Below are 15,985 nucleotides of genomic sequence, written 5' to 3'. Positions count from 1 at the left end.
AAGGGTCAAGGGCCAGAAGAAAGTGCAAGAAACCAATGCCTTTAAAAACAGTTCTTGCAGATTCAGAGTTCAGAATGCATTAGCAAGACCTTCTTTCTTTCTTAAGGGAAATAAAATATACCCTTCATAAAGAAACCCCTGCAATCTCTCTCTCTCTCTCTCTCTCTCTCTCTCTCTCTCTCTCTCTCTCTCTCTTTCGTTCTACCTGCTATAGCCATCTGCCTTGTTAGAAGGCCTCCAGCCAAGTCCTTTTCAGAACTTGCAGTTGCTGATACCAAAATGGCACTCTACTGATTTCTACCACCCTTTCATCCTCAATGCCCATTAAGACACTCAGATTCAATATGAGACATCAAACATGTAAATAATGATAGCTAACATCTGTTGAGTGCTTGCCATGTGCCAGGTCCTCTACCAAAAGCTCCATATTTAACATCTCATTCTAATTCTCTTACCAAAGAAGGTTTCATGATAGCCATTTTCTTAAAAAAGGAACCAGACTTAGAGAACTTCAATAACTTGCTCAAGGTTACAGAGCTGAATTTGACACCAGGTCTGCTTCTCCAGAAACTGCACTCTTAACTCTATGCTAAATTCCTGTTTCAAAAAGCTTAAAGACTTTGTGAATCTAATCATCAGCCACTTGTACCTGGAGCAGAAGTCAAGGTGGCCTTCAGACATAGGGGAGTTCCCTATGGGAGGTCAATCCATAGAGTGAGGTTGGCTCTACTGTACCACCCCCACTTCAGCCCCCATACCAGGAGAGTGGATAGAGAGACAATGTGTATGGAGACAATTTTTGTTTCTAACCAGAAGGAAAGCTTGCTTGAATAAAAATCCCTTCTCTCCATTATTCAAGCCATTCCCAAAAGAAGACAATCAAACCTGAATTCTGTGTTAGCCCTAGATCTATGTGGGCTAAAAGACTGATTTTTCTGAACATTATGTACATGGTGTGAATTTGGCCACCAAAGAAACTTTGCATAAAAGTATATGTCTGCTGAAGGCATTTTCTTCAGCTTTTAGGAGGTCAAAGTTTTAGTTCTTCATTGATGTGACTAATAGTGTCTATGAGACGATGTTAATTTCCAGGTGAGAGGTTTGTGTTTCACAATTTGCTTGCCTGCAACAAGTTTTAATTTAGGCCCAGTGCAATAAACTCTCTGGGTTTATCACATTATTAATTCCAATAATACTGGGTAAAAATATAATGGAAATGGTAAGCAATAATAACTTTTGAAATAATTAGAAAAAATAACTCTTTTCTAAGTACCTGTCATACCCAAGAGTCTTAAAGAGATTTGCTTATTCATTACCTCCCAATCGCACTGCAGGGTGAGAATGAAATTTAATGGGTAAATTTGATGAGGTTCCAGAGATTCAAATAAGGATTTTTGGTCTCAGTCTGTGCTGGACTCTTTCCCAGATTCTGGGCTGAATACTTTCACATAGATTATTTTATTTAGTCTCCACATATGAAGTATGTATAATTAGTCTTACTTTAAGTCATGAAAACTGAGACACAAAAAATGTATGTAGTTTGTATAAGGTAACACTTCTAGTAAGTAAGTGAAAAAGTCTGATTCTGAACCCAGATCACTTGATTCCCCCAGGACAGAGTCCTTTCTGTAATTTGAGAGCTATCTGGGTTCAGCATAACTAGAATTTGCACAATCGTCATGTTACTGTGACTTGCTTATTTCTTTTGCCCAACTCCCTAAGAACTTAATGCATAAAGAGTCTAGCCCAAATTCCTATCAGCTGTTGTGATTTTGTTAAACAAACATCCCGTCTGCTTGATTCAGTGGAGGAAATGGGAATCGGTGCCAATTTCACTGATGGTGATGACCATGCAGTCCATTTCCTCTGAAATCTTATATGCAGAGCAGAGTGTTCCAAACATATATAAAAGAAGCATCAAATTTAATTATATAATTGTTCATGGACTCTTTGAAAGGCATCACTGGCCAATTCCGGGCTTTTAGAGCTATGGTTTGTTATTATTTAAGGGACTGTTCCTTTAAACTGCCACAGTTGTTTATGGAAGACACTGTCTTCTCACATTTGACCAACTTTGGTCCAATCAGCCCTAGAACTAATCAAATTTACTTTTTCAAATAATCTGTGCTAGCCATTTGTTATTTGTTGCAGAATTTAAGATCTCAATTTGTGTCTGGGTGATAAAAGTTGGCCTGTATTATGATTAACTTACTTTATTATAGTAAAAAGCCCTAACCCTAAATGTTGTTGTTGTTCAGTCGCTAAGTCATGTACAACTCTTTGCAACCCCGCTGACTGCAGTATGCAGGCTTCCCTGTCCTTCACTTAAACTTACCATCTTCCATTTTCTAAGTGTATAGTCACACTGTTGTACAGAGCTCCCAAAACTTCTTCATCTTGGAAAACTGATACTTCCAAGATGAAGTTTTAAAATTTTTTAAATGTAATTATCTCTTTCCCCTCCCTATAGTCCTTAGCAACCACCTCTCTACTTTCTGATTCTGTGATTTTGATTATTTAAATAATTCATATGAGTGGAATCTTACAGTATTTGTGTTTTATGACTGATGTTTCATCTAGTGTAAATGTCCCCAGGGGCCATCCATACTGTAGATGTGACAGGATTTCCTTATTTTTTAGAGCTTTTTTAAAGCTGTATAAGATCCCACTTTATGTATATGCCATGTTTTCTTTTTCCATTCATCCATCAGTGGACAGCTGGGTTGCTTCCACTTCTTGCCATTATAAATGACACTGCAGTTTACATTGGTGTGCACATACCTGTTTGAGATCATGCTTTGAATTCTTTGGGATAAATACCCAGAATTGGGGTTGCTGGATCATACTGTTATTCTATTTCTAATTTTTTGAGGAGCCCTCCATACTGTTTTCCATAATGGCTACACCATTTTACATTCCAACCTGTAGTGCACAAGAGTTTTAATTTCTTCACATCCTCATAGAAAGTTTGTTCTTTTCTGTTCTTTTGACAGTGGCTATCCTCTTGGGGCCCAACTTCATTCTTCTGCATCTGGATACCCACACCATTTGTTGAACAGACCATCTTTTCCACATTGTATAGTCTTGACACTCTTGTCAAAGATCTTCTGATAATATATGGAAGAGCTTATTTCTGGGCTGTCTGTTGCATTGGTTTGTACGTCTATCTTTGGTCATTATTACTTTGTAGTATGTATGTTTTAAAATCAGGAAATGTGATGCCTCCATTTTTGTTCTTTGTTTTCAAGGTTGTTTTGGCTAGTCAGGGTTCCTTGAGATTCCATGTACATTTTAAGATTTTTTTCTTTAATTATCTTCAAATATGGTCATTTGGATTTTGATAGGGATTGCATTGAATCTATAGATCATTTGGGGTAGATAGATATCTTAACAGTAGTAAGTCTTCCAGTCTATGAACATTGAATTTCTTTCCATTTATTTTCATCTTCTTTTATTTCTCTTAGCAGTATTTTGTAATTTTCAGTGTACAAGTTTTTCACCTCCTTGGTTGAGTTAGTTTATCCCTAAGTGTTTTATTATTTTTGATGCTATTATAGGTGGGATTCTTTCCTTAATTTCCTTTTTGGATGGGTCATCAACATGTATAGCAACACAACTGATTTGTGTCCTTCAGTATTGTTTAAATTGTTCATTAGTGTTAGCAGTTTGGAGGTTTTTTTCATGACCTCTTTAGGGCTTTCTACATAGAAGATCATATCATTGGCAAACAGGGACAGTTTTACATCTTCCTTTCCTATTTGGATGGCTCTTATTTCTTTCTCTTGTCTAACTGCTCTGCCTAGGAGTTCTAGTACCAAGGTAAATAGCAGTGGCTTAGTTCTAGTACCAAGGTAAATAGGAGGACAATCCTTGCATTGTTTCTGATTTTAGATGAAAAACGTACACTCTTTCACCAATGAGGCTGATTTTAGCTGTGGGCTTCTCATATAGAGGTTTTATTATGTTGAGGCAGTTTTCTTTTACTCTTAGTTTGTTGAGTGTTTTTATCATAAAAGGGTGCTGGATTTTGTCAGGTGCTTTTTCTGAATCAACTGAGATAATCATGTGGGTTTCGTCATCCGTTCTGTTAATGTGGTGTGCAGTGATTGATTTTCATATATTGAATCATCTTTGTATTCTATGTATGAATCCAACTTAATCATAGTGTATAATCCTTTCAAAGTGCCACTGAATTCAGTTTGCTGGTATTTTGTTCAGGATTTTTGGATCAATATTCATCAGATATTGGTCTGTAGTTTTCTTCTCTTGTTGCAATAATGGCTTTACTTTTAAACACTGTTAATGAATGGTTCCTGAGACATAACCGATGTTTTACAATGGCATAGGCACTCTATGAAGCTTTGTTCTATGTATAATGTTCAAAAATAAGTCTGGGAGAATACAATAAAGAGAATTTACAATGGTATACAAATAGAAACATCTTAAACACCTCCTTTTGTGTTAAGGAAGTTTTATTCTCAGTTCCCAAAGGAGTTGAATGCTAATTTGAGAGAATATATCTTCCCTCTATGTTTGATATGATAGCTGACATTCTGAGCTTGTGTGGTGTGTTTGTTTAAAGAGGTTTGTTAAAAAAAAAAAAAAAAAGAAGTTTGTGTATGTGTCAAGGAGAATTTTGAGTATTTCAGTATAATAACTTCATCATATAAACTAAAATGGAGGGATTCCACATGACAATATTCAAAGGATAGCCCCATAAAAGATACTCTTCAATGGTAACAGACGGTTTTGGGAGTCTCACACAACTTAAATATATGTTTTACTTTCTGCCATGTTTTCTTCAGTTCAGTCAGAATTTAAAAATTAGTTGAAATTCCATCTCAGAGTTATTAAAGGTATATTTATTCTCCTGGTTTTTCTATTGTGAATTAAAATTAAGAAAAAGCCTGTGGCAAAAGTGTTCTTAACTGAACACCTATTGTGACCACTGTGCCAATTTTAAGATTACTGTAAATGGAAACAAGAGTAGAATAAACTTGTGGAGTTAATGATATTTGGAAAATGCATCTCTGAGGTATGTTTTTATTTCATGTGATTTCTTGATAAAAGTCACAATCAGGTAATGTTAAACATTGAAAAGTTTTGCATATCCATGATGTGGTCAAGTATCCACATCAAGGGGAGGAGGATGTCAGTATGTTTAACCCCACTGAGGAGAGTGAGCATCTAGCATCACACAGCACATGGCCTCCCTTCTCCCACTTCTGATTTGCCAGATCTGTACTGAATGGTTTTTTAAAATCCCATCTTGTTAGACCAATAACTTGGTTTGTGTATTTTATAAAACAACCGGAAAAATATACAATTTTTCATTCTTTCTACATATATATATATATATATATTATGGTATATATATATATATATATATATATATATATATATATATACCATAAATAGAGACTGCAGGACTGACTATTTGTAGCATTATGCTTCTTGGTCCCTCACAAGGATAACTGTGTTTTGTAAAGAATGAGTGTAGTAATAGTAGCTAATATGAATTGAGAGCATGCTGTGTATTGAACACTAGGCTTCAAATATGTTATATGCTCTACTTTATTGAATCCTTACAGTAATCTTCTGAAGATAAAGAAAACACTAGTGACTGAAGTACCTTCAGTACTCAAAGCTGAATTGCATTATGGCAAGTGTAAGGAAATATATATCTCTACTTTTAATATCTTAGCAAATGACTGGATTGGTCTTGGGAGAGCAGGACAGACACTGAATCCATAATGACTTTTACACATGCTGTAATCTAAAAACTCAGCGGCATTAGCTACTGTATGATCTTTACAAGCAGGTGAGCAATACATATTTGACCCCAGAAGACCTTATCAAAATCAATAGATGATACATGGCTAAATAAAATCAAATATCTCCAGCTTTCCTTCTTTTATTTATCCTCCAGTAACCACTGCATAGCTAAAATTAAATAGATGAGAGCTGTAATAAGATAACAAATATAATTAACTTTTATAAGCATTTAATATCTGCCAGGCACTACACTAAGAGCTTTACATAGATTCTTTTAGTTCTCTCAATAACCCTATGAGAGAGATATTTTTATGACCAATCCTGCTTTATGGTTGAAGAAGCTGAGGCTTTAAGAGGTTAAATAACATGCTCTTGTTATTTAACAGGTTAAATAAGGTTGAATAACATACCCTTATATAGCTATTAAGTGACCGTGTCATTTCCTATGAGATGGATGAAATCATGCATGTGAAATTATATATATACATGTATAAGTGTATTTGTATTTTTAATGAAGACCAGTAGTGTGATGGACTAAAGTCCTTATACAATTTCATTCAGTCAAAATCAGCTGTATCTATGAGAATACAAGAAAAACTGATATTTTTCTTTTGTAGTTCTGTTAAATTAATTTTTTGTATAAGAATAATCTAGCTGAGCTAGATCAACTGTGGCTGAATATATCTACCATTTGGAAAAGAAAGAATTCATGAGAACAAATGAAGAATCAATTAAAATACAAATAACTAAAAATGAACTTTGACTTTCATGCTTTGCTTTTATGAGGAATGATCTTTTAATTTTTTTTTGAGCCATAAATATGTGTAGTTTCTAAAGTCATCTTCATCTTGAAAGAAATGACATCTGTGGGCTTTTCCAAGTGTTTTTATTAAGTGTGTGTGTATATGTGTGTACCTGTGTGTTTAATGATTTCACTCAATAACACAAGAAGTCCCAACTTAATTGTAAAAGTGAAAGAACACTAAAACTAGTTTAGTAAGTGTAATAATATATTAAAAGTATTCTATAAATTAAAAGCTTATTTCATTACTTTGAACACTATTAGATTTATAAGTGATTGTCTTTTTAGTAGACAAAGAAAAGCTCTAATGTGGAATGTATGTGGAGTAAACATAACGTTTGTCCTAATCTGATTTTCAGGCACATCTCCAGACTCTGATTGGGCTGAAATAACTTATGCCATAGAGCTGTGCATATGCCTGGAATTGAGAGACACGGGTAAAGAGACTCCAGATTGCGTCCTGCCTTCTGAAACGCCAGGAAATCATCCCTTCAGACTCTGGAATTCTACAGCTTTCAACAGAGACTTTGCTTAAATGTTTACATTTTTTGCTTGCTGTCTTTCACACCACTATATAGTGCTCGTGTTTTGTTAAAACTTAACAATTGTCAGGAGCTCAGCTTGCTTGGCACGCCAGCATGGCTAGGGTGAGCTTTGTTTTCGCAGCTTACCAGATGGTGCTAAGCTTGCTCATGACTTCATTACCTGGGTCTCCCCTGCAAAGTGGTGAGTGTCCACAACTTTGTGTGTGTGAAATTAGGCCCTGGTTTACCCCTCAGTCAACGTACAGAGAAGCCACCACTGTTGACTGCAATGACCTCCGCCTAACAAGGATTCCCAGCAACCTTTCCAGTGACACTCAAGTGCTTCTCTTACAGAGCAATAACATCGCCAAGACTGTGGATGAGCTACAGCAGCTTTTCAACCTGACGGAGCTAGATTTCTCCCAAAACAACTTTACAAACATTAAGGAGGTTGGGCTGGCAAACCTGACCCAGCTCACCACTCTACATCTGGAGGAAAATCAGATTACGGAAATGAATGATTATTGTCTACAAGACCTCAGCAACCTTCAAGAACTCTACATCAACCATAACCAGATTAGCACTATTTCTGCTAATGCTTTTTCAGGCTTAAAAAATCTTTTAAGGCTCCACCTGAACTCCAACAAATTGAAAGTGATTGATAGCCGCTGGTTTGATTCCACACCCAACCTGGAAATTCTCATGATTGGGGAAAACCCTGTGATTGGAATTCTGGATATGAACTTCAAACCTCTCTCAAATTTGAGAAGCTTAGTTTTGGCCGGAATGTATCTCACTGATATTCCTGGAAACGCCTTGGTGGGCTTGGATAGCCTCGAGAGTCTGTCATTTTATGATAACAAACTGGTCAAAGTCCCTCAACTTGCCCTGCAAAAAGTTCCTAACTTGAAATTCTTAGACCTCAACAAAAACCCAATCCACAAAATCCAGGAAGGGGACTTCAAAAATATGCTTCGGTTAAAAGAACTGGGGATCAACAATATGGGGGAGCTCGTTTCTGTGGATCGCTATGCCCTGGATAACTTGCCTGAACTCACAAAGTTAGAAGCTACCAATAACCCCAAATTATCTTACATCCACCGCTTGGCTTTTCGAAGTGTTCCTGCCCTAGAGAGCTTGATGTTGAACAACAATGCTCTGAATGCCGTTTATCAAAAGACAGTCGAGTCGCTTCCTAATCTGCGTGAGATCAGTATTCACAGCAATCCCCTGAGGTGTGACTGTGTCATCCACTGGATTAACTCCAACAAGACAAACATCCGCTTCATGGAGCCCTTGTCTATGTTCTGCGCTATGCCGCCTGAATACAGAGGGCAACAGGTAAAGGAAGTGTTAATCCAGGATTCCAGTGAACAGTGCCTCCCAATGATATCTCATGACACATTTCCAAATCATTTAAACATGGACATCGGCACAACGGTTTTCCTAGACTGTCGGGCCATGGCTGAGCCGGAACCTGAAATATACTGGGTCACTCCCCTCGGGGATAAGATAACTGTGGAAACCCTTTCAGATAAATATAAGCTAAGTAGTGAAGGTACATTGGAAATATCTAAAATACAGATTGAAGATTCAGGAAGATACACTTGTGTTGCCCAGAATGTGGAAGGGGCAGACACTCGAGTGGCGATGATTAAGGTTAATGGAACCCTTCTGGATGGTACCCAGGTGCTGAAAATATATGTCAAGCAGACAGAATCTCATTCCATTTTAGTGTCCTGGAAAGTCAATTCCAATGTCATGACGTCAAACTTAAAATGGTCATCTGCCACCATGAAGATTGACAACCCCCACATAACATATACCGCCAGGGTCCCGGTAGATGTTCACGAATACAACCTAACACATCTGCAGCCTTCCACAGATTATGAAGTGTGCCTCACAGTGTCCAATATTCATCAGCAGACTCAAAAGTCGTGTGTTAACGTCACAACCAAAAATGCTGCCTTCGCGCTGGACATTTCTGATCAAGAAACCAGTACAGCCCTTGCTGCAGTCATGGGGTCCATGTTTGCCGTCATTAGCCTTGCGTCCATTGCTGTGTACATTGCCAAAAGATTTAAGAGGAAAAACTACCATCATTCATTAAAAAAGTATATGCAAAAAACCTCTTCCATCCCACTAAATGAGCTCTACCCACCGCTCATTAACCTCTGGGAAGGTGACAGCGAGAAAGACAAAGATGTTATTGCAGATTCCAAGCCAACCCAAGTTGACACATCCAGAAGCTATTACATGTGGTAACTCAGTGGATATTTTGCTTCTGGTAGTAAGGAGCACAAAGACGTTTTTGCTTTATTCTGCAAAAGTAACAAGTTGAAGACTTTTGTATTTTTGACTTTGCTAGTCGGTGGCAGAGTGGAGAGGACGGGTGGATATTTCAAATTTTTTTAGTATAGCGTATCGCAAGGGTTTGACACAACTGGCAGCGTCTCTAGGCTTCCGGTTTGTGTTTGGTTTTTATTCTTATCATTATTATGATTATTATTATATTATTATTATTATTATTATTTTGTTTTAGTTGTTGTGCTAAACTCAATAATGCTGTTCTAACTACAACGCTCAATAAAATGACTAATGACAGGTTGGGGCTCCCCTGTGCTTTTACCAGTAGCATGACCCCTTCTTCTGAAGCCATCAGCAGACAGTACCATGTCCTCCAAAAAGCTAGCACAGGTTGTGAAGCAGCATTGAAACTTCTGTAGCAATCTGGTCTATAGACTTTTAACTCAAGAAGCTAAGGCTAGACTTGTTACCTTTGTTGAATGATGCTAGTTGACTGTACTGTGATGTTGTATCAACTGAATTGAATGTTTGCTTTTGAACAACAACTTTTCTTTTTGTAATAGTTAAAAGGCTTAGAACAAGCTAACAGGCAATAGAAATATGTATATCAGATTTTTTATGTAACAAACTACATGTTAATTGATACCTTATTCTTTTTATCTTTAGTAGACACTTTTAAAAAAAAAGACAATAATTTTGTTGTGTTTAACTCACCAACATGTGGTGTATAATGAAGACAGAACTATAATAAATTAGTTTTGTTCTGATTTTTTAGAACACTTGCAATAATGTATCATTTATAGTTCTTGCTAGTTGCAGTGGTGATATTTTTCACATCCCCAAAAACAACCACCAAAATAAATTACCGAGAGCATGTTGCTTTTTAAAACTAGGCCTAAAAATTTTTGATTTCTTTTTCTAAGGGAAGAAATAAATATTTTAATGAAAAGAATTTCTATATTTTAAATATTACTGATAAGACCTAATGGAAGGAAAAGTTCATATGAAGAAAAAAGGTGTATTACTGTATCCCATGTAGAGCTAAATGTAGCAAAAGACATAGATACATTGGATATGTCACATTCCTTCTCTGTAAGGGTCTTGTTAAAATCTGATTTTTTTAAAGTAGTATCCATATTCCCCATCAGTCTAAAACATAAGTTCTGAAATGTATTACATGTTATTCCTCTAACAGCTGTCATTATGCCTAGATACATAATAATCCACATATCAGTGGGGAGATATCTACTAAGAAAAGTAAATGATTAATAGAAGAGAGAACAACTTCTCTACAACTGGCATTTTACATCCAAATAATATATCGAAACAGTTTTGCAGAATAATGTGTTTCCCGAATAATGTGTGTGAAATTTAGAACAGAAGGACCCAGATTTAGGTGGGAGGCCCGATCCACAAAGCAGGGGAGGGGGAAGATTTAAAGGTACAGTTAGAGGAAAGAGGACCCACTTGAAGATGAAGACTGATACAGCAGAGAAATGTTTTTAAAAGACTGTTCCAGCTGGCACCTGCTCCCAGAGACATGCTGTCACACCAGGAACGATGAGATTGTAAAAAAAAATTGAGAGCAAGTGGGTGCCAGCTGAGCAAAAGCAAGGGAAAGGGAGAGCGAAGTGCAAGTGAGGAAGGATGAAGGATTTCTTTGTAAAATTCCTTTTCTGTGTGTGTGAATCTCTTAGAAAAAAATCATCACCTTCCTCCCCATAGTGTCTACTGTGTAGAAGAGAAGTTCGAATGCTGATGCAAGTGAGCTGCATAGAAAAACAAAGAGCATCCGAATAAGAAGCATCTCTTTCCACAGCCTTCATTTGTTGGCAGAAAAACTGGGGTCCGGGGAAGGATTGTATCTTGCCCTGGTCAGACTTTTACCCATGGAGAAGGCTGCCTCCATCTGTTGCTCTGGGACCAGCAGCCTTCTAGACTGCGGTGCAGAGCTTCTCTTTTACAGTTCTCACAACCTCTGGTGCCCTTGCTTCACAACTGCCTTGTATCTTCAAGTTCTCATTTATTCAGGACATATTTTAGCACAAGGGCAAACCAAAGGGTCTGGAAAGCTTCTGCCTCATGGTTATTTGCCAGTTACATGTGGGATACACCGGGGACTAGAGATGCTTTGGATGCAGCTTTGGTGGGGGAGGGTTTCCTGCCGGGGACTCTTGTCTTCAAATATCTACAGACAGTAATGGACTATCCAACAAACTCTTCCGCTAACTCTGCAAACTGTGAAAGGAGAATGATGCCAAAGCATTAGGCCCAGAGCAGGGAGGAGGCATTGTTTATCCCAAACAGCAATGACCTGAACCTGGCACATAATCAGCACTCAACTATTAGTGGCATAAATGAAAACAACAACAACAAAACCACTTCCCTATTCTCGATATGTAATAAGGGATGGCAAGAGTCGGACACGACTTAGTGACTAAACCACCACCACCACCACCAAGCAGCAGGAAATCCAGTGCTTTTTTTGCCAAACATCTTCTGCCAGGTCAGTTTGGGGGTAAAACTCTTTAACTCTTTCTCCAATAAATATTCGAGCTTCTTTTTCCTTGTCCATGCCACTTGGTTTGGTTTTCAGTCGAGAGAAAGCAAAATGGCATAGTACTTTTTTTTTTTACCTTAACCAAGTATTTTCTCATTTGTACTTAATTTAATTTGATCCGTTAGACAACCAATGAAATTAGACATCAAACGAGGTCCTGATTGGTAATGGAAGTTACATCACCTTTACCAATGAAGGGACTATTATAGGTCATTTTCTAATTCATATTTTTCCCTTTCACTTCCTGCTGCCCTCAGGGCATATAATGTATCTTTAACTTTATTTCACAAGGTTATTTTTGGATCAGTTTCTTAAAACAGGCATTCCCAAATTTGCCTAATTGAACTGATGCCATGAATATAAAAACAAATGCAATGCTTGATTATCAAATTTTCTAATTTGCCTGTGTGATTGGCCAAAAGGAACTATATCCATTCTTTCACAAACAAACAATACTAAAGTCTATTATCTTCTCTCATGTGGTTTTCTATTTATTCATTCATTTATTTGCTACGGACACCATGATCAGTCCTTTACTTGGTGTTTGCTTTCTATCTCTATGGTCATGTTCCAGGGCATTTTCTTTTCTTCATTACTAGGGAAAAAATTTTCACATGCCTAACATTTTCCCAGGAAAACCATACTTTCTGACTTTCTATTCCCTGAAAAGAGGAGTTTAACTACTTCTAATGCATTCTAAATACAACTGAAAAATGCTTTCTTCACCTAAGTTCTGTCACTCTCACCCTGCTGGCAAATAGACTTTTTAAAATTGTTATTCATAAGGGATTACCTACAGGGAAAACGTTTCTTAAAAGACTTTGACAATCACCATTCATCCAGAGCTCTGGAATGATTTTGACCTAGAATCCCTGCAGGACTTGATCTAATCTGGTGTGGGCAAGATCACTCTGCCCTGCCTCCCTTGCAGGGATACCAGCTCCTTCACTCTGTACTCCAAGTCAGGAACTTAGGGTACATGGTAAGAATAAGGAGATAGCAAGGGAGTGCTTTATTTTTGTACCTGCTTATTCAGCATTGCCCAGCACAGGTTAAGAGAACTAAATGGATGTCTAGTATTGTAGAGTTCCTCAGACACATGATGGTACTAATAGGAAGTACATAGCATTTCCCTGTCATTTCACCATTAGGATATTTCAGGCTACTATTATTCTGCATTACAGATCCTGAGAATTTGAGGATTTAATTTAATCTCCAAAATAGTCCTGATAAACTGGGGTATTTATTCTTCACAATTTTATAGAAAAGACAGTCAAGGCCCATTTGTTGCTGTTTTTCAGTCACTAACTCATGTCCGAGTCTTTGCAGCCCCTTGGACTGCAGGATGCCAGGCTCCTCTGTCCGCCACTATCTCCTGGAGTTTGCGCAAATTCATGTCCATTGATCTGGCTATGCTGCCTAACCAGCTCCTCCTCTGCTGTTGCCTTCCCCTTTTGCCTGACGCCATTCAGTTCTGTAAGTGGGTGACCAGGATGGGGCCCTTCACTTCGTCTCCTCCACATCCAGCTGACACCCTTCTAAGGTGGAGGGGGGAGCATCTACCAAAGGTGAGAGGCTGGAGGTCACAAGCATGTGGAGAAGGCACATGCCGGAGAATTCACGGGAGATGACTCTGCAAACTTTGTATCTTAAAGTTCTTCTCTCTTCCCCTCTAAAGCTTTGTGCTAGGAATTTCTGAGATACCCATCAAAACTATGTTCACATGAGGCTTAACTTTAATTCTAACCTTCAATTCTCCTATAATCTGTTACATGCTCAGAAAATTTTAAAGATTTTGTGGAGGAAATTCCAAGCTCCTCCTTTCCTTAGCAGAAGATCATGGAAGGTGTATGTAAAGTTAGTAACAAACTCAATCTTTAGCTCTGAAGCTTAAAGAGGGAAATGTGGAATTCCTATAACTAGAAGGGTGTGTCTGACATACTTGGAGAAAAATGGGTTTTGTATAACCACCAAGTTTATGGAGTTGGTGAGATCTTTTTATTCAGGGATCTCTCTGTTCCCCAGGGAAAAAAAGTATCCAGAGGCTGAAAGGCATTAAAAGGATGTCTTGATTTCTTATTTTTAATAAATGTAATAGCCCTCTTGACATACTCGAGTTTTGTCAGTTGTATACTACTTAATATGAAGCAAAGCCAGTTTCACTCTCTTCATGAAAGTAGCTCTGGGTACAGAGTGGGTCAGACCATGCAGTCCTCCTCTTTCCACCTTGGCCTTCCTTTCTCTCTCCCATAAGATTAAACTGACAAGGTAAATTTCAGCCTGGGCCCTGATAAAATGGTAATGAATTCCTAATTAGCGGACTGCCCTGAATTAAGCAGCATTTTAATGCGTCAGTCTGCACCTTAGCATGTCTCACTAATACAAACAAGACAGGATGGTCCTGGAGGGAAGAAAACCAAACTTACAGTGGTGACTGACAAAGAAAGAAGGAAGGAAAAACATTTTCTTCTGTATGTAGCCCTCTGCTAGGAGCTTCACGTGGATTATTTACGTTTAATCCTTTTAATTGACCCTCCTCCCCCAGGGAGTGGGTACAGGGCAGGTAGCATTGTCCCTCCACTAGAGAGGAGAAAGGAATACTCAACCTCAAAGATGCAAGCAATTTACCTGAAATCATGCAGCTTCTAAGAAGAAGAACTTAAACTCAAGATGTATATAAATAAAACTTGCAGTGTTTCCATTATAAAATGGTCTGCAAGCTAAATCTGGACCAGGAGTGTAGAACACTGAGCCCAAAAGCCAATTTGGCACTTGAGACAGAAGGGAAATGGAGCAAAAGCAGGCACTGCCCAGCAGTGAGGCCTCGGAGTGCAGGGATCTAATTTAAGACCCAAACTTGAGATCAGTGTACAGAAATAACAGTAAGCCAGAGAGAGGAAAAAGGAAAGGACTATTTGTGATAGTAAATCCATACAATCAGATGGAAGACACTGAAGCTGAAGAAGAAAAAAACAGTTAAAAAAAAAAAAGGCAGGGGGCGATGGGTAGGGGTAGAACTTGGAGTAGATGCCATATTTTGCCATATACTGAGCACTTATGCTCCAGATGTTGTATTAATCACTTGACCCATATTATCTCATGTAATCTTTAACAGTTTGATGAAGTGGTTATTTTTTTGAAATGCATATATCCGTATCTTTCACATGGAGAAACTGAGCCTCAGTTCATCAGTCTTAATTTGAAATCAGATCTGAAGCGAAGATTTCAGCCCTGGCTGATTTCAGCCAAGACTGACCCCTGAACTGTTTTTGTAGGTAACACACACCCAGAAGACTGGGCTGGCCAGCTCCTTTGCTTGATTTGGTTCTTCTCTGAGAGTGAGGAGCAAGAAAAGGGGTAGGTTTCATGACCTTGTGAGGATCTTGAAAGGACCTTCCCACAAAAGGTGTATAAACATGGATTAATGCCACAGACTTCTGGTAAGAAGAAAAACGCTGCCTCATTCTTTTTCTTTTGTAACCGTTAAGGTTAGTCTCAGTTTAATCATTTCTCTGGTCTGCCTTTTAAAGCTATACCACATTATTCAGAGCACAGAGATGCTTGCGTAATCTAATCTTAACTTTCTTGTAAATCATTCAGGGCGTGGGGGAAGCCGACCATAAGGGGAGGAAAGTGAAGATAAACTCCCAGGGGACCTGTTAAGTGAAGTTCTATACTAAATCCCATATCTTTGTGATCTCAATAGCCTTTAATTTAAAAATGCATTACCTTCTATCTTATAAAAAGCAAATTGGTTTAAATACCTTCTGTTCTACTGATGAAACTATAAAAAAGGGCCACTATGAACAGTAACTAAAAATGTATGCTCCCGTATTGTTTTTCCTCTGATTAGAATATGACACATAAGAATGTTCTGTTTCACCAAATTTTATTCTAACTGGCTTAGGTGTGCCCACATCTTAAGATAGTCCTACTTGCCATTCATTTTTAAATGGTAATTTTTTTCCTTCAATTATAACAGTAACATACATTCATTATAGAGTATCTGGAGAAAAA

The 15,985-nt window shown here is 37.9% G+C and overlaps 1 protein-coding gene across 1 annotated transcript in view; it reads left to right on the top strand.

The window, feature by feature from the left end:
• The window catches only part of LRRN1 (leucine rich repeat neuronal 1), a 43,239-nt gene extending 32,939 nt beyond the window's left edge, over positions 1 to 10,300 (top strand). Inside the window, exon 2 of the mRNA XM_065935279.1 lies at positions 6,937 to 10,300. Coding sequence (XP_065791351.1) covers positions 7,216 to 9,366 — 2,151 coding nt within the window. The 5' untranslated portion in view covers positions 6,937 to 7,215 and the 3' untranslated portion in view covers positions 9,367 to 10,300. The remainder of the gene's footprint in view (positions 1 to 6,936) is intronic.
• Positions 10,301 to 15,985: the final 5,685 nt, after the last annotated feature.

The sequence above is a fragment of the Muntiacus reevesi genome, chromosome 4 (assembly GCF_963930625.1).
Source record: "Muntiacus reevesi chromosome 4, mMunRee1.1, whole genome shotgun sequence".
NCBI classification, from domain to species: Eukaryota; Metazoa; Chordata; class Mammalia; order Artiodactyla; family Cervidae; genus Muntiacus; species Muntiacus reevesi.
The sequence above is the reverse complement of the archived record's forward strand: the minus strand, read 5'-3'. Positions and strand labels throughout refer to the sequence as shown.